The sequence below is a fragment of the Plectropomus leopardus genome, chromosome 13 (assembly GCF_026936395.1).
Source record: "Plectropomus leopardus strain MGB_pleo_1.0 chromosome 13, ASM2693639v1, whole genome shotgun sequence".
In the NCBI taxonomy this organism is placed as follows: domain Eukaryota; kingdom Metazoa; phylum Chordata; class Actinopteri; order Perciformes; family Serranidae; genus Plectropomus; species Plectropomus leopardus.
Window position 1 is genome coordinate 13,596,039 of NC_142188.1, and position 25,638 is coordinate 13,621,676.

A 25,638-nucleotide genomic window follows, 5' to 3' on the forward strand; every position below is an offset into this window, starting at 1 on the left:
TGATGTCAACCATTGGTTTGTGGACTACTGTTTCGAGGAGTTAGGGGTGGATCTGACTCACAGACTACGGGGACATCCTGTCAAGCAGCCCCACCCTTAAAGATGTATTTCGCTGTAAAGACGAACCTTACATAAAACCAGTCCGTCTCTGCAGTAGAAAGATGCAAATACTTTTCATAGAATAATCTTGGTTCAACCTTTCTAATGTCCATCATTGTCCATAGGTATCCACTGAGGTAGCGTCCATTTCTTCGCTAATATAAAAAGTCCATTTCTCCGATTTTCTGAAGAAACTGCCTACTCTAAACCTCAATGCAAAGGTCATACTTTCAATTATGAAGATCTCCTTGATTATGTCAATCCATTGCCTGAGACTTGGTGGTTCAGATTTGCACCAGTTCCTTGTAATCGGACAGGACCTTAACATCCATAGGTATTCCAGAATCTTGCTTAATGCCAGACATGTTTTTCCAAAATTATTGGATTTTTGGACACGTCCAAAGGATGTGGGAATGACTGCCGTTCATGTGTCCACAACAGCCTCCAGCACTGCTGTTGTGATGTGAGGCATAACAAAAGAAACGAGTCAGGTTTTTCCAGCCAAATTCTCTCCACCTCTTTGAGCATGTGGTTGAGTGCTGTGCCTCCCACAAGAACGCCACCCTCCTGTAATATTTCTGTGTCTAAATCTTTTTCCCATTTTGCTTTAAGATAATTAGTATCATTCCCTTTCTGTTTCTGAAAACTCTGGTATAGTTTGGAAATTATTTTTGCCCTGTTTATGTGCTTTAATTAGGACATTTATCACTGCATTGCCCTCCCTTGTTAATTTTGTTTTTTTAACTTTTTTTGATAATAATCTCTGATTTGTAAATACCTGAAGATTTTTTTATTTTCTAATACAAATTCTTTCTGTAGCTCCTCAAAACTCATGAATTCGTTACCCAAAGTCATTGTGCATACTGCCGTTAGGCCCTTATCCCACCACTGTCAGAATCCACCATCATTCATTCCGGATTTGAAATCTGAGTCCAGGGCAGGCCAGGCTAGTAATCTAACATCACCTTCCATGTTGTAATCTTTTACAATTTTGTGCCAGATAGTCACTTTTTGATTAATGACTTCATTATTGGTATTTTGATACAATACATTTCCTTTACTTATTACTTTCTCTATCTTTCCATCTTGCACAGTAAAGGGGATACGATGCACATACTAAGGATTTCCCCTAGGCAGCAAAAAAATAGTTTCTTAAGTTAGTTTAGTTCAAATGTAGTATACTTGACCCTTGGCCTTTTGCCAGCCCAAATAAATCTGGTTATCCATTTGTCTCAGGTCCTAAACTGTGTTTCTGTGATCATATGGGGAACGGACTGAAACAGGTATAGGAGTCTTGGCAACACATCCACTTTAATCACCTCAATTGTGCCAAAGTCCATATTCAGGGCTGAGCATCATCTGATATCTTTTTGAATATTATTATCAATTTGGTCATAGTTTATGTTGAACATTGTGTCGAGTTCCTTTGCAATTACCACTCCCAGATCTTTAATTGTTTTTGCCTTCCAATTAACTTTATATTTTCCCCTTTTTTTTGTTCAGGCAGTGGTGCAAAGAGAGAATTTGAGTCTTTGTTACATTTAATTTACAGCCTGAGTATTGACCAAATTCTTCTAGAAGTGCCAATAAATTTGGGAAGGTTCTATCTGGGTCTTGAAGATACACAATTACATCATCTGTCTTCTTATTTGAATACCCATTAAATCACTGCTCTGTCTAATCATCTGTGCCAGAGGTTCAATAAAAACTGCAAATACAGTGGGTCTGAGGCAGCATCCCTGTCGATCTTCCCATCTTCTCCTCGCTCATTTCAGTAGTCTTATTCTCTGGATAATCATTTTTCGAGTTTTTCCGAGAATTTTTCGAGTTTTGCTTTTGGGAGCTCTGCTGCCACTCCACCATTGAGTAACCCGGCAAAATACTTTTCAAATTGGTGCTGCGTGGATCTCATATTACAGTTTGATGGTAAGCTGAATTATGTCCTTGAAATTATTTGAGGCAAGAAATATACAACTCAGTAACAGAATCGTAGTTTATATTGTATAGTTATATTATTATATAGTTTATATTTAATCAATGCTGCTTGGTTTTACCGTTTGATCTCATTTTTTCGGACTTGGATTTTATTGTGCAGGAAGCAGTAAAGCGCCTATTTCCTGTTTAATAACTTCTGCCATTACAGCAATACAGGGCATTAAAATACGTTTCTAAAAACATTTTAGGCGAGAATTAGGCAGTGCAGTAACATGACCTAGATTTATATTCGATCAGCACTGCCTAGTTTACTGCTTGATAGGATTTCAGTATGAGTTTGAGAGAAAGAAAGTGAGAAAGGGGAGGGTGTGTCTCTTGATCAGCTGTATTCTCCCTGAGGTGGCGGCTGGCGGCTTTTGCCGCCAATACAAAAATTTAGAAGTATAGCCTTTAATTTAAATAACAGCCCAAAGAGCCATCAAAACTTCTCCAAATTGCATAAATTTCGTCATTTGGAGGAGTTTCGATGTGGGGTGAGGAGGGATATCTAGAGACTGGTAAGATGTAGGAAAGTCTCCCACAGTTCGTCAACACATACCATTCACATTGTCTTAATACAAAGCTGGTTAAAAATCAGGAAAGTATTCCTTAAAGCCTTTGAAATCTGAGCAAATTGGCTCAATTTCTTTGAGCAACTTAACAAGAAATTATTAAAACATTACAAGAAAAGCCTCTAAAGCCTCTTAAACTGCCTTTTCCTCTAACATAATAATTAAAAAGTTTTCTTGACATTTTTCCCCATTTCTTTGAAAATGTCTTCCCCTCTTCTTTTTTATATCTTTTTTCCAGTATTTTTGAAAGAAAATAAACACATTTTCTCAGGTTTTAGAAGTTTAAATGCTCATGAAAGCTGTCTTAATGCAGCATTGCAAAACTGATGTTAATCAGTTTGCCTAATCGAGGCATTTTAGAGTTAATTATGAGGAAATTTGGGCCTACATAAAATGTAAACAGGTGAGCTATATAAAAAAAACACCCTGTACAGATGTCATGACTGTTGAAGTTAGCTTTAGAAACAAAAAAAATTTTTTTGTACCAGGCTGTAATCTGTTTCTGAGTCAGCCTCAAGTGGCATTTTGATTTACTGCAGTTTTTGGCACTTCTGTTTTAGCTTTATTTTTCAGCCTCATGGAGGAACAGGTTGGAGGTGAAGAGCTTCATTCTATATAGGTGAACTCCATCAGTTTTTTTAAAGTGAAACATCATTTAGTCCAACGAGAGTCTTCACAGATCGGTGGGCAGACAAGATATGGAGGATCTTTTCAGTCATGTCAGACACCAGGTCAGCGTAAAAGCAACAGGCCTCAAAATTGTTCCTGCTGACGCCTGTCAGTGTCTCTGAGGATGGAATCAGATTCAGGTCCAATAAGTTGGCATTGCTGAGATGTGGTATATTACTGAGGAGTGTTGAGTCAGTTTTTTCAGCTCTTGCTGAGTCGAGGTGATCTCCCTTTTTTGCCTTCGGTTGTTGAATCTTATTCTTTGATGGTGACTCAGGCTCATTCTGTAGAGGCTTAAATCTGTTTTCCAGTTTTATTGACTACATTCCACAGCTGCTCTCTGTTTTGCACTGTTGAGAGTAGAAGCCGCTCTGCAGCACTCTGTCTCTGTTATTCCACTGTGGTTTTGGAGAAATATTGATGAAGGAAAGCCTTTTGCTTATATTTTTGCTTCGACTTAGACCAACATCAGACCAAAGCTCAGGAGAGGAACATGAAATAATGTTTAGCCTTGCTCCAGCAGCTCATGTCTGGGTCAGTTGGGGGGTTCATATCCAGTAGGTCTTGATTAGTGTGCAGCCCAGATCCAATATAGAGTGCATTGTGATGTTAGGTGTGTCCACTTCCCACCTTTTTTTCCTTTAGCGTTGCAATGTTTCAAGTCAACATGATTAATGCCACCTGTTCTTGAGTCTTCATTACTTAATCATTAGCATAATCTAGGAACTTTAAGTGCTAATTTCAAGACAAAAATAACAAATTCTGCAATGCCAGTAATGATACTGGGGGAAAATACTGAAGAAAATACCATAACAGCTTTCATCTGAACAGAGTGACAGACATAAAGAATGGTTTGACATGGATTAAGGTGCTGAAAAACGCTGAGAGCAAAGCGGTCCATGACTTTGATGGGAGTCGGTCAAGGGGACGTGACAGTCATGGAGATGAACGGGAGAATATGTTTCATTATAGGTGATGTTATAGTGCTGGGTGCAGAAGAGCAGGTTCCCCTGGACAGCATGTTTCATTGCTGACTCCTGTTGAATCACTTCTTAAAAGCCATTTTTTATAGACTTGCTTTTATGTAATGTGGTCTTTTTATTTATTTAACTTATTTATTTATGCTTTATTTATTTTATTTCCTTTTATTTATGATTGTACTATTTGGTACTGACATTTTGCATCCTGCATCTTGCATTTTTTTTGTCGCCTTGTTTTATTTTGACCCTAACTTGAACCCTTGTTTCATCTTGCTTGTGTTCAGTGGGACGGTTTAGCTTTCAGTTGTCGTAGTGCCTATTATGTAATCCATTTCTGCTTTTGCTTTGTTAGTTAAAGCACATGGAAAACTGTTTTTAAAGGTGCTATATAAATAAATGTATCATTAATATTATTATTATTATCAGACACTGAGGCAGCTGTTTTAATGTGAGAACTTTCCTTTTATGTTTTTATGTTGTAGGTTTTATTTTTTGTTTATTTTATCAGATTTCAGCAACACCCTTAAACTCTAAAATCATTAAAATGCAGACGTGATGATTTTTAAGTTAAACTTGTTTTTTCCTTCTGCAGAGAAAGACAGATTATCTGTACAGGACTTGTCTGACATGACTTTTCATGCGACACTTGTACAAGAACAAATCTGTGAAGCTCAATGATTTCTCATCCCCCTGTATCTGATATGAAATGGAGATCCTGCTTTCAAGATCCAATATGGTTTTACACCACAATCTGGGTCAGCTTGAAACAATGCGCTCGTCGAGGGAGAAGAGAGAGGAGGCATCTTGTAGAAAATGTTATGTAAAGCAAAAATCTTGAAAAACATGTCCAGAACAGGGCAGTTTCTCTTGGCAGTATAATTTTCACTGGTATGCGTCCAAATGTGTTTAGAATATTCAAGGTGTTGTAATTATCTGAAATTCATCCAAAATTACCCAAAATAACAGCAGAGTAAGACTGAATGGTCCTGCTGTCTCTATTATAGTGCGGTATATTGTATGAAAACAGAAGCAGAAGTTGGGAAGAACATCCCCTACTGCAGCAAACTCTCATATTCAAAAAGGAAAGTTTACATCTATAATTTGTGGTTTTGTTTTTAAGCTACTTTCATTCAGGCCTGCGTGGAGTCCCACTGTGCAAAGTGCATCGTCTGCAGTGTATTTTCCAAACAGCTGTCTGCTTCCTGTTTTAGAGAACAAGGTAACAAGCGGGTTCAGCGGTAGAGGCTTTTGGACTGAAATGGCAAATGACACGAGGTTACAGCTTGAGTGAATTTCCCACCTGCTTCTGAATCTTTTTTTTTTTTTTTTTTTTTTAGCTCTGAACATATCAGAACACCTATAACACACAGAACTGCGCTGTGTATTTTGACAGAAATACAGCATCTCTTAAAAATAACAAACAGGAAATGAAAATATCCAGTCTTTGTTTCTAAAAAAGAACCTGACACGTTTTATGGGACGTTATAAAATTCTAGGTCCTTATACTGTCTGTGACAGGGTCAACTGTCTAATTCACTTCCCATTGCAGTGTATGATTACTAATTCATAACAATGAGGCTGCACATCCTCTAGAAACCCTTGCAAATGATACTGGAGGTATTATCTAGTTTATCATCCATCGTAGAAAAACATGCGCTCCTGCAACACCCAATATACTGTGCACGGTAGCTATTCTTGCAATATTCCTGATGCCTCTAACATTTTTCTTGCCTTTGTCAGATCACTTTGAATGTAATGCATACATTTCCTTTTTCATTTTCTTCACTGCACCATCACCTCTAAACATCTCCTTTTCACACCAAATCAAATTATCATAGAGAAAACAGCATTTAATGCAGCATTATTGGCACACTGGCTATGAAAAGGACCCACCTGTAAATGATGCACGCGCTGTTTCGACAAGTGTCACAATTTGCTGTGTCTTGTCCTGTTCGGTAGGTGAGCCTGTGAACAGAGAGATGAAGAGATATATGTGATCTCCAGTGACAGGCTCGAGCTTCCATATTTCAACACCTGTGGGCATCAGGTATCAGACAAAATTTGTTCAGCTTGTTTTGGTTTTTTTGCTGTTGTTTTTTTTACCCTAGTGTTGTTTATTCCCAACAGTTGAGAATGCAGCAGGGGCTCTGATCCTGCAGTTCTCTCAGATTTGGTTAATCAACTGTGCAGACTTGCTGATTTTACATAACGGGATTACCTCGCTTTGCCACGACAGAGTTTTAAAATGTGTTCTGTCTCTATTCTAAAGGGAAATAGGAAGTAAGTTGCAACTAAATGCTGCATGAATCATGTGTAATGAAAAATCAATACCTTTACATTGTCAGCTATACTGTATATCTTTTTTTATTTCTCATGAAACTCAATTGGCTGCGGACATAATGAACATCAAGGATCCAAACAAAGCAATCAACAAGACAAATTGTATGTGCTCTGTTTATGGCATAGGTACACAGCCCTGAGGGTTTGTTGTCTTCACTGTATAAGAGCTGTAATTTGTTATGTTGAAAAATCTCTACAAAGGACTAACTTAAGCCATCTCTGTAGGCAACACAGAGGCTTATGTGTACATATGTCAAGGATAAAATGCTAAATATACAATAGCTTCGTTTTAACAGTCGTCGTCTTCCATATCGGCAGTTTTCCATTCATATTTCTTTATGACATAAGCATGCAGGTCTGCATATTGTTATTTACGCCATAAGTCACTGCATGCAGTGGCAGGCTGCAGTGTTGGGGGATGATAGGAGGGGCTGCGTTAGAGCTGCACATGTAATTGCTTGCTGTCACGGCAGCCCTTCACCGTGTTGGATGACATGTGGAGGGGTTGGACCTCAACTGCTCACTATGACATGAGAGGTGACCTCATTGGGAGAGACAGAGAAGCGCGTGGATCGAAAACGATGATGGGAGCTCAAGGTCAACAAGTTCATCCGCTCTGCCCTGTTCCCAAATGAAGTCTCTCTGAACAGCTGTGAGCAAGGACAGTAACTCACGGCACAGACAAGGTCCACACGAGTGCTGCGCTGCGGCCCAGCTTTTCATGTACATCCTTGTAATTTAAAGAGCTTCGCTCTAATAATCAAAGGGTATTAACCTAAATTCATAATCACCGCTTGTACTCGGCACAAAAAAAAAAAAAAAAACACTTCCTTTTCACATTCAGGGTAAAATGCTCATGACCTGATATAGTGTCACTGTATTAAAAAGCACAGAATGTCACAGATGATGATTTCATAGATGCTTCATGGGAAAAAAAAATAACTGCACCTCGGAAAGTCGTTCTCTAAGCTGACTGTTTGTTGGCACAGATTCACTGCTGTGTTGTTTGCCCACGTCAGCTGTCCTGGGATATGTCCTGCCCTCGTCATTCCAGTTTTACTGTCCACACCCCCTGCCTACGTGCCTGCTGCTCTGCCTGCCTGAAAACTGCATGCTATTTTGTGTTTTCTTACGGATAACCTGTGAGCAAAAAGTGCAGTCAGATCAGAACACAGTGTCTCACGCTGCATGCTAGGCTTCAAATATTAAATAAATACTGTATGTCATCCTGTGTCATACACATGCTTTACATACAGAAGGCATCATTTTGTGACTCTATGGTGCAGCATTGTGTATAGCATGGGTAAAGACCTTCATTTATGCACATAATTTTAACAGTATTGTGGCAATTTTATCAGTACAGTATAACCTTGAGTAGTTGTGCCTCAACCATATCAATGTATGAACTGTTATTATGAAATATGAGGAAACGCAACAGACTAATATTTTGTGTGTATCTGTGTGTGTCTGTCTAGCAATCACTTTAAATAAAAACCTTGAATACTACAGTTTACATAGTGTAGTAAAGCTGGTCAGGGTTAGAAATATCCAATTAGGCTGTGATTGAGTAAAGACACAAGAACAGCCGTAAATTCATCAGTGCTTAACGTCAAGCAAGTGTCAGTGACTCACTTCTGCTTAAATCTACTTGGAAAACCTGAAGAGATGTGAAACAGATGACAAGCAAATACAATTTGTAGTTCCTTTTTTGCAGAATGTCATTGATATCTCTCCAACATCTCCTATGACTTCATCAGACTTAAGGAGATGTGAAACAGCTGACAAGTGTGTGCATTATTTTAAGTTCCTGTTGTGCTTTTATGGGAAATATTTGTAAACAAATGAGGGACAGCAAGTAAAATCCAAAACAATGGAGAAGTGGGATGTTTTGTAATGCCTATGTATAAATAGCTGTGTTACAGACATTGGGTTTGTGTGTAAAGTGTTCACAGAGAGACATTTACGCGCTTTCTGGCATTCATCAATATCTTAATAACTCCTATCTTTTTGTTGGTACTACCAAAATCTACACCTGCCTCTGACCACTCACAGTGCTTGCTTAAATAAAGGATGCCAATAAATATTGCTTGTGATTTTAAGAAAATACATTTTTAATTAATTGTAATTTAAACATGACAAAAGAGTGGAAATATAGCTTTACGCATTTAGCTAAATTAGTTGTCAATTAGCAGAAAAAAGATCTGTGATGGCTGTCAGGATGTAGAGCGATTTGCGAGATCATCATACAGCCGAAAATACTGAGCCTGAGCCCAAACAAATCCGAGCCTGTGTAGGATTTTCGTAAGTATGTTATATATACATCTCCTCACAGATTTACAAACATTTCATGAATGAGACCCATTGCGCCTACATCCTTGCTGGACCAATAGACTATCATTCTGTCACTGCATGTACTGAAAAAAGCAGTGACTTAAAAGAATCACTGGACATCATGCATTTATTCCTGGTGTGAAAAGAGAGGCTTTTAGTTGTATTCATCTCAAAGTGTGGCTTTAAAGAAGGTTATCTGTCTGTCCAGCCATGCAAAAAAAGGGGACAAGTATTGGGACCATACTGTGGAAGGCAAGCTCTGCATCCTGTAACTGCACCTCTCTAATAACGCAGAAGGAACACAACACAGTGAAGGCACTATAGCAGGCACAGTTTCGTGGAGATGAAAGGCAAAGCGTTATGAGGCTGCACTAATTGGGCCTTTAAAACCAAGTTCCACAGAGCCACACTAGGGTGCCTTGTTCTCCACTAGATATGGATAAGACTTAAATACAATTTGCTTTGTGTTGCTATGGGTTTTAGAGATGAAGAACATTGATTCCTACAATTGTGCTGTGTGTGAGTCTGGATGTGGACATGGCTTGAGGACTTTATGAAGCTTGTTAATGCATTTTCTCCTTTATAGGTACATCTCTAATGAAACATGACATATAAAGAATCACTGGAGGTGCACTTGCTGCATTACATTCACACAAAGAGAGAGTACTAACATGTTTTGTGCTGTGTATCTGAAGAGCTCATGGTACCCAGAGGAGAAAACCTGATGACGTTTGTGATCCTTTTATGCTTCTTCAAGCGCCACCATGAAGTTGACTCTGGGGTTTTTATAAAGTTTCTAACAAATATCAGAAATTCTCTGCAGTCATTCATGATATACAGGATGAATTAACTCTAAATCTCTGATCCCCTGACCTTTTATCCAACGCCATCATGAGGTTGAAATTTCTGTTTGTCCAATACTCCTGTTTACATATAAATACCTGCAAAACTAATGCCATTCCCGTTGTCATTGTGAGCAAGTTTGCACTCTGATGTGAGTATTAAGCTCCAAGAACCACTACGTCTAAGTAGAGCCTCACAGAGTTGAGATCCTCGCTGCAGATTCTTGCAAAAGGATAATTCCTTTCATTTAAAATGTAGGTTTCATTTTTTTTGTTAAGGCCATCGTTATTGTTGATGTCTCCTTAAACAATACCCACTTTTGTCATCAGAACTACAGATGTAAATGTTCCATATGCATCTTTAAAAATGTCTGCTTTTGTTGCCACAAACACCAATGTAAATGCCATGACATTTTGTTAAAAAATACATGCTTTCAATGCCACATTGTTCTACTGATTGGCAACTATCTCACCTAGGTCTCATGCCATCCACCATAATTTCTCTCCTGATGGGAAATCATGCAATCTAAACTAGGTCACTTTGAAATGTTGATATCAAAGGTATGAAACATACAAGCGGTACATATCTGTGGTTTGCAGAAACGTACAATACATACATTTTCTTCATGCGACTGAGCTGGTAGAAACACCAGCAGTCAGACAACAATACATGTTTTAAACAAACCTTACAGCTGAATTAATCTGGAGGAGAAATCTAAATTGTGCCATAAATTAATTACCAAAAACTGCCTGTTGTAAACATCCATACTTTGGTGAGTACAATGTTATCATGACCCATACGAATAATAGCCAAAGCAATGAGACTCAAGTTGTAACACACTTGAATTACCCTTTAACATAGCTTTTTTTCTGATATCATATAGTAAAATGTGCATACATGCGTACAAAGTATATTTGGTTGTATGTATACAAGTCACTGCACTTTTAAGCTTACTCTACTCACCCTTCTCTCTGCGCTTCACCTTTCTCCAGCTCCTGAATAACTCCAAGTAGGACCTTGATGGTCTCCTGGCTCGAGTTGATGAGGCTCTCCATGGCCTGAAGCTGTGCTTTGATATCCTTGTCTCCAGATAAGGGCATTATCTGCTGGCTGCTCCCTATGCCCGGGGCCCCTGTGTCTCTTGGAGGAAAGCCCTCGTCCCCCCCAACTGTTTGCTGGAGTTTAGAGGAGGCTGACACATGCCTTGTCCGACACTGCCCTTGTGACTGCACAGAACATTTGGCACTATGAGGAAGTGTCTGTGACTGCTGTTCGTTTAGCTGTGTGCCCTTTTTCCGTTTACAGCTCACAGAGGGGCTTCCTAAAGACTCCACCTGTGTCAAAGAGTTCCACGCAACAGGCCCCATGCCCTTTGACTTGTCCTGTGAAAACTCTGAGTTAGCCAGCTGGCGCTTTGAGGAAGAGCCAGCCTCCATGTCTTCTTTGGGTAATCCTTTGTGTTTGGTCCTTGTCCCACAAACCTGGTACTCTGTTTCCCTTTTGGAAGGAGGGCTGCTCGGATGGCACTCTTCCGAGAAATGTGAAGAGTCTGGACAAGAGGGTCCATCCAAACAGTTGGCACTCGAAAGCAAATCCTCTGTATCACTGCTGTCATCAGTGTGGTGAAGCAATGCTTTTGTCTGGCCCACAATTTTGCCCTTATAATTAGAGGGCTCCCCAACAGGTTGTCCATCCTCCCCTCCTGTCTTTATGTCACTCAAAAAACCATTGTTTTGTCCTTTATAATCTTCCACCAAAGCAGTATGTTTAAATGTATGTCCCTTTTTCCTCTCAAAAGGAAAAGTCTTGTATCGCTTAGTGAGGTCCGGCGAGGTCTGGACCCCCGTACTCTTGGTGACGTTTGGAATAGAGCGTCTGGCAGGCATGGTCATGTACTTTCTGTGCGTTACTTTGCAGGAAATGGATCTGGAGCGTTTTCCCCGGTACTCATTTTGAGCATCACAGATATCCTTAAAACGCACTTGTAAAGCCTTGTTTCTCTTCTTTACCTGCTGCTTGCCTGATTCTGGTCCAGACTGTGTATCGAGACTGTGTGATGGGCCTGTCTCTGAATCTGATTCATCTGAATTTGAGAGAACAACGCATTTGGTGTCCTCTTTACTCACCATATTTCCTGAAAAAAGAAAAAGGACAAAAAAAATCAGTGTTACTGTGTTATCTAGAGGAGGAAGTTAATCTATTATTCCACTAACTTTACACATGTGTAACATATTATCAGAATTTATTATAGACATAGATCCAAAATCTGAACACAAAATACAAAATTTATAGCACAATATTTATCAGTGCGCAAGGTTCAATGCACCAAAAGTAAAACATTAAACAAAAACCCTACACAACAAAGATAAAAAAGGATCATATTTCTTTTACAAGTCAAAGTCTCCAATTATACGGTATATGTGAAGACACTTGTAGTCACATAAATTGTTATTGTTGTTTCCATTCCCATTTCAAATGTTTCTTTAAACCTCACTGTTGCGTAACACGGCAACACAAGATTCTTGTAATTATTGCAACTTTGCAACATGCAACAGAATTTTAAGCTCTCTGTTCGGATGTTTCTTCTACCTTCAGGTAAACATCATATGCCACAAACAAGTGAGGTACATCAGCTGAAAACTGGGGATCTGAAGATTACTTTGAGATAAAGTTTAGCACTATGTGTCAAGTTTTTCTAGTCATACATCTGTAATAAAAACTGTGTTTTGGTAAGGTGCCTTTTCCGACTTTAAAGCTTAAAATGTTTAGAACATTGTGATGGAAGTAAAGGGTGGTGATTCACATGCTCAGCAATGTCTCAAAAGTTGTTGCAGCAGTTTTTGGGTTAGTACCATTTGTTACATAGATTTGCTGCCAAATTTGAGCATTTTTTTAATCTCTCAAAGGTTCATAAAAAACCTGCCTAATTCCAAAATACCATATTAGGTTACCAAGACCTTGAGTTTAACCATAGAAAAATGAATGCTATAAATTGTGTAAAAAACAAAGATGAGGAAATTTCAGTTTAACGATACTTCTGATGTGGAAAATACTGAAACACGTCTTTACTATCAATATACATAGGAACACTAAACATCCTCTAAATGCCCAAGTTTGAAGAGGTTGCGATTATCCTACAGGTCAAATAGGTCATTTATACAGTTAGATTCATACAGTGTGGGCTGACGTCATCTTACATTGAATCTACAACAGTCTCAGCTTTTTCAACTCTAAGACTGTTTAGGCAGCCCAGCATGCAGAGATATTCAAATACAACAGGCAAAGATGACACACCCATCATGCATGCAAAGAAACTGCATGGTTTTTGCTCTAAACTCCATGGGAATAATATGAGGTGTCTGTAAACTGGAGACTTGTGGGTACTCAAAAAAAATATTTTCCCTCAGATATCTCGACCTGAAAAGTCAACAGACCCCTGCAAAAATGGCCATGCCAGTTTTCCCTCGCCAAAATTTAGCTCAACTCTGGAGTGCTGTTTACCACCATCTGGGCATGCGAGCAGGACATTGTTGGTACCAACCAACTTTAAACTCAGTCTGCTACAGCCTTTGAAAGACAGTACTGTCAGCCAAGATAGCCACTGGTCCTGGTGTCTCTTAGAATAAAAGAACCAAATGTTTAATAAAATATTGTTAATTTTTTGTATTAATGCTTCAACCTGGAGACTTTCATGTCCATCCAAGCTTTACAGGTGCTCCATCTGTGAGCTACATTGTTTATGGAGAAAATGAATGGGAACTTTTTTTGTTGCGCTAACCCTTCTGCTTCACAGCTTATTGCTAACTCTTGCCAACATTTGCAACTGCTAGTTATGTACAGTATTTTTTCATGAGCAAGCTCGCCTGCCAAAAGTCTGATCATTTGCTTCAGGACACCTTTTTGGAATAATAATTGTGTTTGTGCTATGCTCCTTGCTCCTGCTGCCACCATTCAGAAACTCTGTTCACTGACTTATGTCAGTTGTCAGCCTCACATACATGCCTCGAGCTTGAAGCACAGTTTTGCTGTTAACTTGAGGTTTTATGCCAGATCACTGCTTTATCAAATCAACTTAAGTATTTGCCAGTTACCCTAGCATATATTGAGAATGTGATTTTATGTCATTCAGGAGATGTTGTGTGCTTGACAGTAACATTAAACTAGAGGGCTGCAAATGCTGCTGGCTGTTAATGCTCTGCCATGGATGTGAATGATAAGTTAAGAGTAGCGGACCTTATTTTTCTTTCGGTTTTACAAATTCATAATGACTCATTTATGTTATTGATTTATGTCGTGGTGAAACAGCAGTTCTCGTGTTTCAGTATTAAGTGTTTTGGGCTCAATTGGTTTTGTGGCTTATTTCCCCCTCGGCTCATGTCATTTTAGGGGTTTCCTATTAGATCACTGCAGACTCCAATCTCTCTTAGAGGGTAACAGTGTACATTAGCGTTAGTGGTTTAAACACACTGTGGCCTTGCACATAGCCAATTCTCTTGGCTTCATGGAAAACTCCTTTGTTGTACATAGGAGAGTCACATTTACATTTTATCCACATGGATCCTGTTTAGCGACACATTAGGGAAGCATTCCAACCCAAACAAATGGGTTTATGTGACAGCTCGCTTTACCGTTCTTCATATCATAATTACATCTAAAACTGCTGAGCTCCTGTTCCCTGCTCTGCACCGGTACACTCTCCCCAACTCACTGCCAACCTCAAGTTTCCTGTATATCCACCCACTTATGGTCTCCTTATCAATGCTATATAACATTAAGATATAGATTTATTTGGTTCATTTTTCTGTATTTAGATTGCTTGATATGTTTCCCACAATGCATGGCAGAGTTTTAGGTATAGCTGTGCAGCAGTTGGCCCACTAGTAGAGGGTGTTTAGTATAATATATTCTCCTTGTGGTCTGAGGTTCCTGGCACAGAAAATGACCACACAGCAGCTGTGGCCCACACTAGAGTCGACATAATAGCTGGTGTTGGGTTCCTCCACCTGTATCCACCTGGAGGCTCTGAGTCCAAACTCCCCAGGGGAAAATTTATTATCTCCACTCCCCAATCTCTGCTGTGCTGAGCGGAGTGACGAGGTCAGGCCAAATACATCAAATATAAAGTCTGTGAGATCACAAAATAAATCTGTGAGTTGGCTGGCTGGAGTGACCTTAAACTTTAAATGTTTACAGATTACTGTTTGTGACATCTTTTTACGATAAGGGCAGCTTGAGAAAGTTTAAGAATGGCTTGAAATCACTTGAACATACAATATTTGTAAAAAAGTGTCACCAAAAGGTGTGAGCCTATTTTCTAATTGTTTTAGCGTATGGTATATAAAACATGGGTTTGTCCAACAATATAAATTAAAACAGCTGAAGCATTAAAACCACAGTTGTTTAACAAAGGCCTGGGTTTCTTTTCAATCATAGACTACATAAATAAAGGACGTAGCTACCGTGATGTTACCCATTGGTTTGCGGGCTGCAGTTTTTAAGCCTTGAGTTCATTTCAGTCATCGCCCGCTCGGGTTTTTGAAGCCAGAAGTGACTGGATGGATGAGAGGTTGGAGCTGTGGAGGAGCTTTGTGCTTTTTTTGCATCAAAATAAAAGTTCTCTGACACTTTCTTGTTATTATTGGGGAGGACAAATGCACATGTCCCAAATACTAAGTAGGACATGTCCCCTGCACTCTCTCCAAAATCTATGCCCATGGTTATTTATGATAGGTAAATTAATAAAATAGTAATTTCCTTTGTTTTATGCTGAGCTGAAATCGATGTGCATCATTTACAAGATGTATCCATCTAACTACTGTTAGTACTAATGATGCAACAACCATTAACATGAATTTATCATTTAATTAGTAGCTTTTTTTAAACTTTTTATTCAACATTACCAAATAGTTTGAATTACTTTTAATGTTTACTTTTTTTACATGTTTATATTGATTATGTTTTTTATGTTTGTCATAAACTGCTTTGATCACACAAAGAAGCTAAAATTGACTTTCATGATACAACATCATGTTGCTGTAGTGCCGCCCCCTATGCAGAGTTTCAAATTAAGGTCCACATGATCAAATGAGAAATATTGCATTTTCTGTCTCATCCGTGCTCAAACACATTTCATAGGCTCGAGCATGAAATATATCAAGCAGCACAAGGAAATGAAATGATGTCTGATATGGTTGAAAGGAAACATCAGAAAGAGCTGGTTAATCATTTTCATATGACAAGACACCACGCGATAAATAAACTCCAATGAATCATTTATTACCACACAAAAGCAAGCTATTCATGGTGTCGCCGCTTCTCTGAAAGTAATCATGTTTTATCATTCAGAGACATTGTAAATCCATCAATGTGATTGTTCTGCTGGGGAAATTTATACTGAAGAGACGTTTCCTTACTGTCAGTTTCACTACTCCCATGAAATTAGTGAAAGAAAAAGCACGGGTAGATAAGATTAACGTTAATTTCTGATCAGCAGTTGATCTACATCTGCAGTGCATGTCAACTTTCAGGGATGTAATGACTTAATGTGTAGTAAGTACAAAAAAAATACACACTTTTTAATGATAGCAAAACTGTCTTTGTGCCAGGTGACTCTGCATTGTTTTTTTCGTGTGAGTGTGCATGCACTGTTTCTGTATAAGTGTATGTGGGTCTTTTTGTCACCTTTTCAAAGAGAGGCCTTTGCCAGCATCATATGGGCTGCACGCGCACGTGCACACACACACAAACACACTGTAACACACACAGCAGACAGGGGCTGATAATAAAAAGCATGAGGTTGTATTTCTTGGGAGTCCTGCCACGCGTTTCACCTTGCAAACTGTCCACTGTAACCTAACCCTCAGCTCAAAGTGTTGATGAAATGGAATATATTTAGAGGCAACCATGTTTCATCTTGCTTCCCATTAATACTGAAAAAAAAAAAGGCACGCCAGCCGCTTCTTGTGTCACTTCAGTCACTGCAATACATTCAGTGCCAGATGAGGAAAAAAATAACAAGCAACTAGCTCAATCTCATTAAACACAAACAATATGGTGTGCTGCGTCATGAGTTTACGCACAGTTGTTTTGGAAGTTTGGAGCAGCTGAGTTTTATTTGGGGGTGCTATTTGTTCTAAAACATAGCCTAGTATGCACTTTGATTTTAGCGTAAGTTGTTTGTCAGAAGCCGTTCCGCGGATAAAAAGAAATTTGTTCGAGGCTGATTCACACGGGATCACACTATTTCACACTCAGAAATACCAATCTCACACCACTGAAAAGGTAATCACATCTGCAGGAAGTCTCCTCTAAGCGCAAACAATTTCTCATGCAGCCATGTAAGGCATGTAAAGCAGCTAAATGGTAATTCACACAAAAGGGAATCAAGAAAAGCTCTTCAATGACTTATTATTGTTGGAAGTCAGATAGACGCAGACTGAGAGGAGAGATTGACGTGACACATGAATATATTCAGATGGCTGAGCGAGAATCTCCTGCGCCTCGTCGTCTTCTTTTCTCCTCCTCCTCTTCTCAAAGCAAGCTATATCTCTGCTAATGACCTGAGGTCCTTCCCTGATTTGGCCTCAGCTATCCAAAGGATTATGAATAATGCATTGACTCTAAAATTGCAAAAGTAATCCTCTGAAATCTCCTTATGTACCCTGGCAGACCACGTTGTCTGTTGCAATTGCCCTTCAGTTCTTCATGCTAAAACACTGCATGTACAAGGAGGAGGGAAAAAAACACATTTCGCTACAGTATCATGATTGATTTATTATGACCACAATGTTGAAAAGTGGTTGTGTGTAAAAATTGTTAATAGGGAGGTTGGATCCATTTTCCATGCAACAGCGGCTCTACAACACTGCTGACTCATGATTTATGCCCCATTGCAAAGCAGGGAGAAGGAGGCGGCTTAGATTGCCTTACATCCTTGACAGCCCACATCAAGGCAATAATTACTGAAGTGCAACTGTAGGATATTTACATAGGATAACACTGTCTAGCCAATCTCATTAATGGTTAAGTAATAGTATTATAGTTGCCTCAAACAGCAACCCCCACTGCACCATCTATACAAACTAAGTGCATCATAAACACGAGATGTTGCAAAGCTACGGCTCATTATTTTTGTAACATGTGCAATCAAGTGTGCATCAAAAGGTAAATGCGCCACTGTGCTCATCATCCACCATGCATCCTACTGTATGCATTCTTGCTGTGCAATGTATCCATTTAGTATATGGAATTTTCTGTTATTATTTGCATAAATTACAGAGTGTGACATTGCACCAACTAAGCACAATGCAAAGGACGAGATATTGCCGCCTTTGTCCGATCCATAAGGTTGTGAGTGTGCATATGCATTCCTATAGCAGTGTGCAGTTGTACAGTATAGATTCCCGGCCTATACACCCTCCGCGTTGCAGTAATCTTTTTCTCAACACACCATCACGCTCTTCTTCTAGCAACAATGTAAGCCCCTTTGGTCCCAGATTTTTATATTGTCTTTTGTTCAATTTTTGAAACCAATCCCAGCCTGTTTTGAGATCTCCACAGTCACACACACACAGACACACACATTCATACACACACCATCTTCTTCCAGCAGTCGTCCAGAGCTATCTGTATCTATCCGGGCTGCCGGCTACACCTGTGAAAGTTTGCTTTATGACATTGGCTTAAAAGATTTATCACTGAGCAGCACTTTCTGTTATAGGGAATAGCGGCAGGTTTTAAAAGGGTCCCATCCTTCTATCTCCTGGATGAGAGCGCTGGCTGTGAAATGGATCCTCAGGAAGAGTAAGTTTGGAGTGGCTGATATGCAGAAGGGCATTTTTCTTTTGATCACATGCTTTCCTGCTAGTGTCAGTCTATTTTTTTTGTATAAAATAATGAAGACGGTGTCTGCCTCTTGCACAGAAGCTTACATCTGTAGTGCATCACCCTGATGAATTCATTGATTAATATGGGGTTGGGCTATGGGCGTACATATGTACTCAGGTCGATGGGATGATTGACTCAAGTGTAGATGATTTCTAAGTGAAAAAGATGCTGAGACAAACAGGACACAGTGTGTTTGGCACCTTAAAGCTGTACCCTGTCTGTGTTTCCTGTAAATTCAGGTAGTCAAGGAATGACGTGTAGAAAATAGAGGAAAAGAGGGGGAGAGGGAGAGAGAGGGAGAAAGAGTGAGGCAACGACTGAGCAAATATAAGTGCAGCTCTCTATGTGATGCAGTACCCCAGAGCTTCCCAGATCACACATGTCATTAGTCATGATAAGTCTGAATCCACCTCTCATCAAATTCAGCCTTGAGGAGCGCATCACTCATCGCATATGAATTTGTCATATAGTCTACGCCACTTACTATGATAGGTGTTTTCCAATAAATGATCATCATCCTGGCAGTCTATCACAGCACAATATAAAATAGTCTATTAGTGAGCGCTCATCAATATTCTTCACTATCAAGCCCAGACAATTCACAAGTACAGCAATCTAGATAATCAGCCTCTGCATCATCAGATAAATACTGCATGTCTGTCAAAGGCTGCAAAGACACGCATTATGATAAGTGTATAAATCAAAGTCAAATTACATCACCATTCATCTTCATGTCCAACTGTAAGGAAAAACCTTGGCGTGTTCTCCTGATTAGTCATTAAACCTTTCATTGCTTGGATGCAGAAATGCCCCCTCCCTAATTTATATCTAATACATACCGGGATCATACACATGCATGCATCACTAACCAAAACACTTTTACAGTATTTTCTCATCATGCACACATGCTTCTGATATCCACTTTGATCAAATTAAGATTTTAAAAGGCAGAGCACTTTTTTGCAGTACCTGTGAATATGTGTGCAACTCCAAAAAGAGGAAGCTCAACTCTTACCTTGAGAAACAGATCAGAGGTGCAAAGGACGAGAAAGCGCAGATCCCCTGTAGAGCCAGTGTTCATCCATGTATTCAGTGGGTGCCAGGGTACCGTCCAGCCACTGGAACAGCTCTCACAGGCTGCGGGAGGACCGAGAGAGAGGCAGCCGGTGCAGTGACAGCTGGAGTAGTTGTGGCACATCCGGCAAAGATTCAGGTTATCGGGATGGGAGAGGGAAAAAAGCAGAAAGACATTGCCTCAAAACCTCATTGGGTCCTCACTGACATCCCCCTTCCTGCCTTTTACTCTGCTCTCTTCTCCCTTATACACCTCATTCAAGCATCACTGACACTCATTCGCTCTTGTCCCCGCACTCACCGGGAATAGGCACTCACACACGCAGCGGAGATCTCCATCTCGCTGTGCTGCTGCTGTTGCTGCAATCCCTGTGCATTCGTGATTGAGTGTATGTGTGTATGTGTGTGTTAGGGAAGGCAGGGAGAGGGTGGGCTGGTGGGTGGATGGGTGGGTGGATATGGCAAAGGGAGGAAGGAGGAGGAGGAGGAGAAGGAGGAGGAGGAGTGAGGGGTAGTACGCAAGCTGCTGGGGAAAGTCCAGAGTCGCTGAGCTGCATCATCGGCGAAGACCCCCTTAACTTGTCCTCCACAGGCTGGCTCCGGTGACACTGAGCTGTTATATAATCTGAAGGGCTTCGGGAGACGGCAGAGAGGGGGAGCTGTGAAATAATAATGCATTGTGCTTTTAATTGGATGTCTCCTGCCCCCCCGTTACTTTCATACATCTGACACATTGTTTATGAGAGATGGTGAAGGGGGCTGAAACGAGCAAAGGAAAAGAGAAGTGGCTCTGTGGTTGCACAAAGGGGGGGAACAGAGGAGGCGAGGAGCCAACAGGGCAGCAGTGTTAATGAGAAACTGAGACGAGAGAGAAAATGAAATGACGAGGGGGAGTAGTCTAATAGAGACAGTGAGACAGAGAGAGAGAGGCAGAGAGAGAAACGTACTTCCCTGGAAAACGCAAAATATTGATTATACAGACGTTCTAAATTTCTTATATTTCTCAGAGTTTCTTTGAAGTTCATGGCTTTGCCTAATGGTGTATAAAGTCCTGTTATTACAGTGCACCTGTGCTGTCTGATGCATTTCAATAAATACTACATTTCTTTACATGCAAACTTAATATACAAGAGAGACTTTCAACAAGTCACAAAGATGACTAAAAACATATGCATCGTGAGAATAGGCTTTTAGTTCTTGGCAATATAATATCATACTCTGTGAACAAGCTGTTCTGATTTATGAGTACAAGTGCTATAGTTTGCACTAACAAATGATCTTATCGTGTGAATAAAGATCATGAGAGTAACACCGTTTTTAAGAGTATGTTTAATTTTTGCAAAGCTAACACCACTGAGTGAAAGCCAACATTCTTTGGTTTACATCTTTGTCCCTCAATAAATAAAATATCTTTTGCTATTTAATTATATTTCTGTTAGTTTTTAGTTATGTTTTTTGCTATATTTAAAGGCCCTGTGTGTAGAATCTATAGCTTTCTTTCTTTGCACCTCCTAGTGGCAGTATTAAAAAAAAAATTGTGTTAAACAGCAACATTCTGACACTAAGATTTGAATGAGCCTAAGACTAAACATAGACTACTCCAATGTTTTGTTGTGGTAGCAGTGGCAGGTCATGCGATAGGCGATACAGGTGGCTGCATAGGGCGCCATCCTGAGGGCAGCACAAAAATTGCAATCGGAAAAAAAGTTCATCACAGTCTGAACAGTACGTGATGCGTGAGTCAAGTTTTTCTTGCCATTAACAGCATAACATTACCCACCTATCAGTCACAAAGCCATTTGAATAAATAGAAGAGTATCTACTTAATCATCTCTAACCTGCCCATCTAGTACTCCTACCTCATCAACTGCCACTACACCAATGAGGGAAGTGTTTGTGGAAGGAAATAAAATGAAAAAACAAATCTGTGTTGAAATCGTCTGGAGTACGGTTTGTTAACATAAGATCTAAGCAACTGGTGACCGCAAAAAACAGTTCACGGAGGTTACATTTAGTTACATTATGATGCGTTCAGGGTCTATTCAGTAAAAATCAGCATTGGGCTATGGTGAATCATAACATTCTCATAATGTGTTCAAATGTAATCTTGTAAAACATGGTTTTTGGTGAGAAAAATGCATAAATAAAAATGTATAAAGGAGAGTTTGTTAATGTTATCACAGCAATATCAAAAAGATATTAGAATATAAATTATGACATATAATACTGTATATAGTAAGAAGGCTTTCCACAAATGAACAAACAAAAGAAGATTAAATAACAACAAACAACAATATAAATGTTAAAAATGGCCAATTTGTTATTTCAATTATTGGTATCAGCACTAGAATTTCAAAATCGGACACAGGGGACACATCGCCCTCAATATTTACAAAAAGTATGCCATCAGAATAATTTAACAGATGCTAAATTTCATAAAGATGCTCAACAAAGGGGCTCAAAGCTTAGTTTCTTTACAGTGACACATTAAACATTGACATCTCCAAAAGGTAAATACATTTTTTTTAAACTGCTGCTTTTTTACACTATTGTTTTCACAAATTTGGAGCAGTAAAGATGCAAATGAGAGTTTCCCCTATATTTGGTAATGAAAATCTGTATTATCCCCCCCAAAAAAACTCGCAGATAATTCTTTACCTGGTGCTGGCAGATTAAATAAGGAACATAAACTCCAAGAATACCAAACCCTATCACCAGGATAAATGTTGGTATCATAACCATGAATATGTTACATTTGTATGTTATTATGTAGTGGACAGGATGAAGCAATGCGGTCACTGTGTAGTATTCTATTTTCTTCCTTGAGGCCATCTGGGTCCTGAACCGGTGGCTTTTACTAATCCATAACTCATAATGATGAATTATGAATTGTGTGTAATGTCACATTACATATGATATATACATATGTATGGATTATACTGCTTCAATTTTTCTGAAACTCAATTACTGACTTAATGTTTCATTGATAACAGTTTCATTTTTTTGTAAAATGTTTAATATAATTGGATTCTATAGTATTCAATTTGTTCTGTTTGTAAGTTGCTCTCTGGAGCTACAGGTAAAATACAATTTCATTACACGTAGAGTGTATTATTTTTTACTAAAAATAAAATGTGATTTGATTTAAGTACTCACACTATAAACCTCTCAAGCTGAAAAGGTAAAAAAGGAACTCCCAGAGAGTTGGCAGTAAATTCAGTAATATAATACTCTTAATCTCTTGGGGAGTCATACAGAGTTTCATTGTTTGGCATTCTGCTTCACAAGATTGCCCTTGAGATTTCAGTAATAGCATAAAATCTTGTCAAATTCCTTTCAAAGTAATTGTTGATTCCAGTTTAGTAATTTGCTGCAGAATGAATAGTATAGAGCTCTAAAACCTTGTAGTGTCTCAAAGTCATTTTAAAAATATATTTTAAAGCACATTTGTCACACCTTTCTATTTAACTTTGGTTAACTTTTATTACTTTGGAGTCTTAGGTTAAAGGAAAGAGATGTCAAAATGTGATTCAGCCACAGGACCAAAGTTTATTGTTCTTTGCTTGTCTAAGCAAGCTGAAGCTGAAGAGGAGAAATGATTTTTCAGAGTTTTTTTCTTCTAAAACAGCAAGGGGGAGCAGTAGCCGGCACAGTGATCTGCTGACTGCTGTCTTATTGATTTAATTGTCTGTTTCCCTCCTAACCCTCCTGTTCATAGGCCTATGACGAGCTTCTGAATGCGCCCACTGCAAGCATGCCGATCCAACCCGCCACAAACCACAGATCCCCCTCAGCCTCAACACCAGCTTAATCTCACTGTGCTTAATGAGTGGAACAACACAGAGTTGACAAGTAGGGAAAATCCCCCCCTCCACCACTTTCCTTAATCTCCTCTCTACTACGCCGTTTATTGACCTGCCAAAGGCTGTGAGGGGAGTGTCCAGATTTATGCAAAAAAGCCCTCACTGCTCGCCGATGACTGTCAGCTTAACCATTCATTATGGTTGGATCCCTGAGGACAGATTGTACATGCGGAGACTTTAAAGTGGTCATGCACCACTGAAACCTGGGAAATGTGTATTTGAATGAAGGCTTGGGAAAGTGAGAATGTGTGAACAGGAAAACAGCAGATGTTGCATAAAAGATTGACGGAGAATATTGAGATTCAGACACAACCACAATTCTATTTCCTTCGGTTGATTTCCCCAATCTGTACTGAGTTCTCCTAAATCTCACAGGTGAGGAGAGTGTGCACTGTCAAATGCTTCCCTCAGATCCACAAAGCATCCCTAGGTGGAAGAGAAATGGTTGCATTAGTTTATGAAACAGCCAAAGCAGTAAACATACACTTTTATTTCTTATCTAAATTATTCATGAGCATTTTCCTACTGTGTGCAGCAAACACATGGGGATTGGAACAAGTCAGATCACTGCATATAGCCACAAACATGCATAAACAAGGACTTCCTCACTATGAGCGGTTGCTTCACACATCCCGATTGCACCTGCTGCAAAAAAAAAGTTTAGGGTGAATGATATTTGCAGCCTTCGGGACACCAGCATTAAAGACACACTTGTGCTTCAAAGGGCTGAGCACAGTGATTACAGCTGATGGCATCACATCAGATGATGTAGCAGTTCTTAAAGCTCTTTCCCACTGGACCAAAAACCCACTAACACCTACCAACATTTGGCTTTTATCTTCAATGGGGAAAGGTTACAATCGGCATTCTCTCAGAAGCAGGGTTGGGGAGTAACGGAATACAATTGACTATGTTGTGTATTAAATATACAAAATATAGTGACAATTTAAATTGGTGAAATACTGAATGCAACGGGAGTAAGCGTCAGTTTGATTGTATTGTTTTCTACTAAAATGTACTAACTGGCTGTGAGCAATAGTACCTTCTCTTTGAGCTGAACTTTTATTAGACACTGTTTCTCAGCTGCTAGCTATGAACACTCTGCAATGGATGAGGAATGGCTGGTTCATGAAGCTGAAATGAGGAGTTATCTACACAACACCTCCTCATTTTACCGCGAAAACCTAAATAAGGCGGCAACAAATAAATGACGTCACTAATAACAATGTACTTGCTATAGGCTATATTGTATGTCATTTACAGTTAATATTACAATATAAAATGTGTGTTTTCCGCTTAAAAATACAAATGTAGAAAGATCTAAATTACTCACCCGTCTTTGAAGTGGTTATGTCTCCAGTTGAGCACACAGCTGATAGGTAGTCCACATGCATTGTGACGTAAAAGAAGGCATTTCCCATTTCCGTTTCTGTCCAAATGGAGCTCGAACATTGTTCCAAATTAGTCAGCACCAAGTTTAAAGAGTTTTAACAGCTATTTTTTTTAAAAAATATTTTTGATATTGAATGTGAGAAACAGGGAAAATGAATAAATAAATAAATGAATCAACAACAGGCATATTCCTCTGGTTTTTCTCCAGTTTTAAAAAAAATGCACATATGTGCTAATTGTGATGGAAAAGGGTGTTAGTCAAGCTAGTGGCTTGGCAAAAGGAATGGCAATGTCGGTCAGTTGGTTTGCTGATCCACAACATTAGTGAACAAATTTCAACAACTATTGGATGAAGTGCCAGGAAGCCTTGTACAAACACCTCCAGAGGATGAACCCTACTGACTTTGGTGATTTACTTACTTTTCCTCTTGTACAGCCAGTAGGTCACTTCCCCAATACTGAATGGATTGGCACCAAATTTTGTACAGGTATGCATGGTTTGCGAATTATTTATCCTAATGACTTTGGTGCTCCCTTGACCTTTCCTCTAGCAAACACCATGGGCTAACATTTGTCGCTTTGAGTGAAATTATTACTTTTGAATGAATTGCAATT

The 25,638-nt window shown here is 39.3% G+C and overlaps 1 protein-coding gene across 2 annotated transcripts in view; it reads right to left on the reverse strand.

Annotated features, from left to right (window-relative positions):
• The window catches only part of insyn2ab (inhibitory synaptic factor 2Ab), a 98,010-nt gene that overhangs the window by 10,186 nt on the left and 62,186 nt on the right, over positions 1-25,638 (reverse strand). The window contains exons 1-4 of one of the 2 annotated variants that reach the window (XM_042502859.2): positions 20,070-20,359; positions 19,710-19,872; positions 10,772-11,942; positions 6,188-6,259 (exon numbers count right to left, since the gene is read on the reverse strand). In XM_042502859.2, the coding sequence (XP_042358793.1) occupies positions 6,188-6,259; positions 10,772-11,937 (1,238 nt within the window). In that variant the 5' untranslated portion in view covers positions 11,938-11,942; positions 19,710-19,872; positions 20,070-20,359. Of the gene's footprint in view, positions 1-6,187; positions 6,260-10,771; positions 11,943-19,709; positions 19,873-20,069; positions 20,360-25,638 lie in introns of those variants that run through there. The other variant, XM_088086754.1, reaches the window with a different exon arrangement.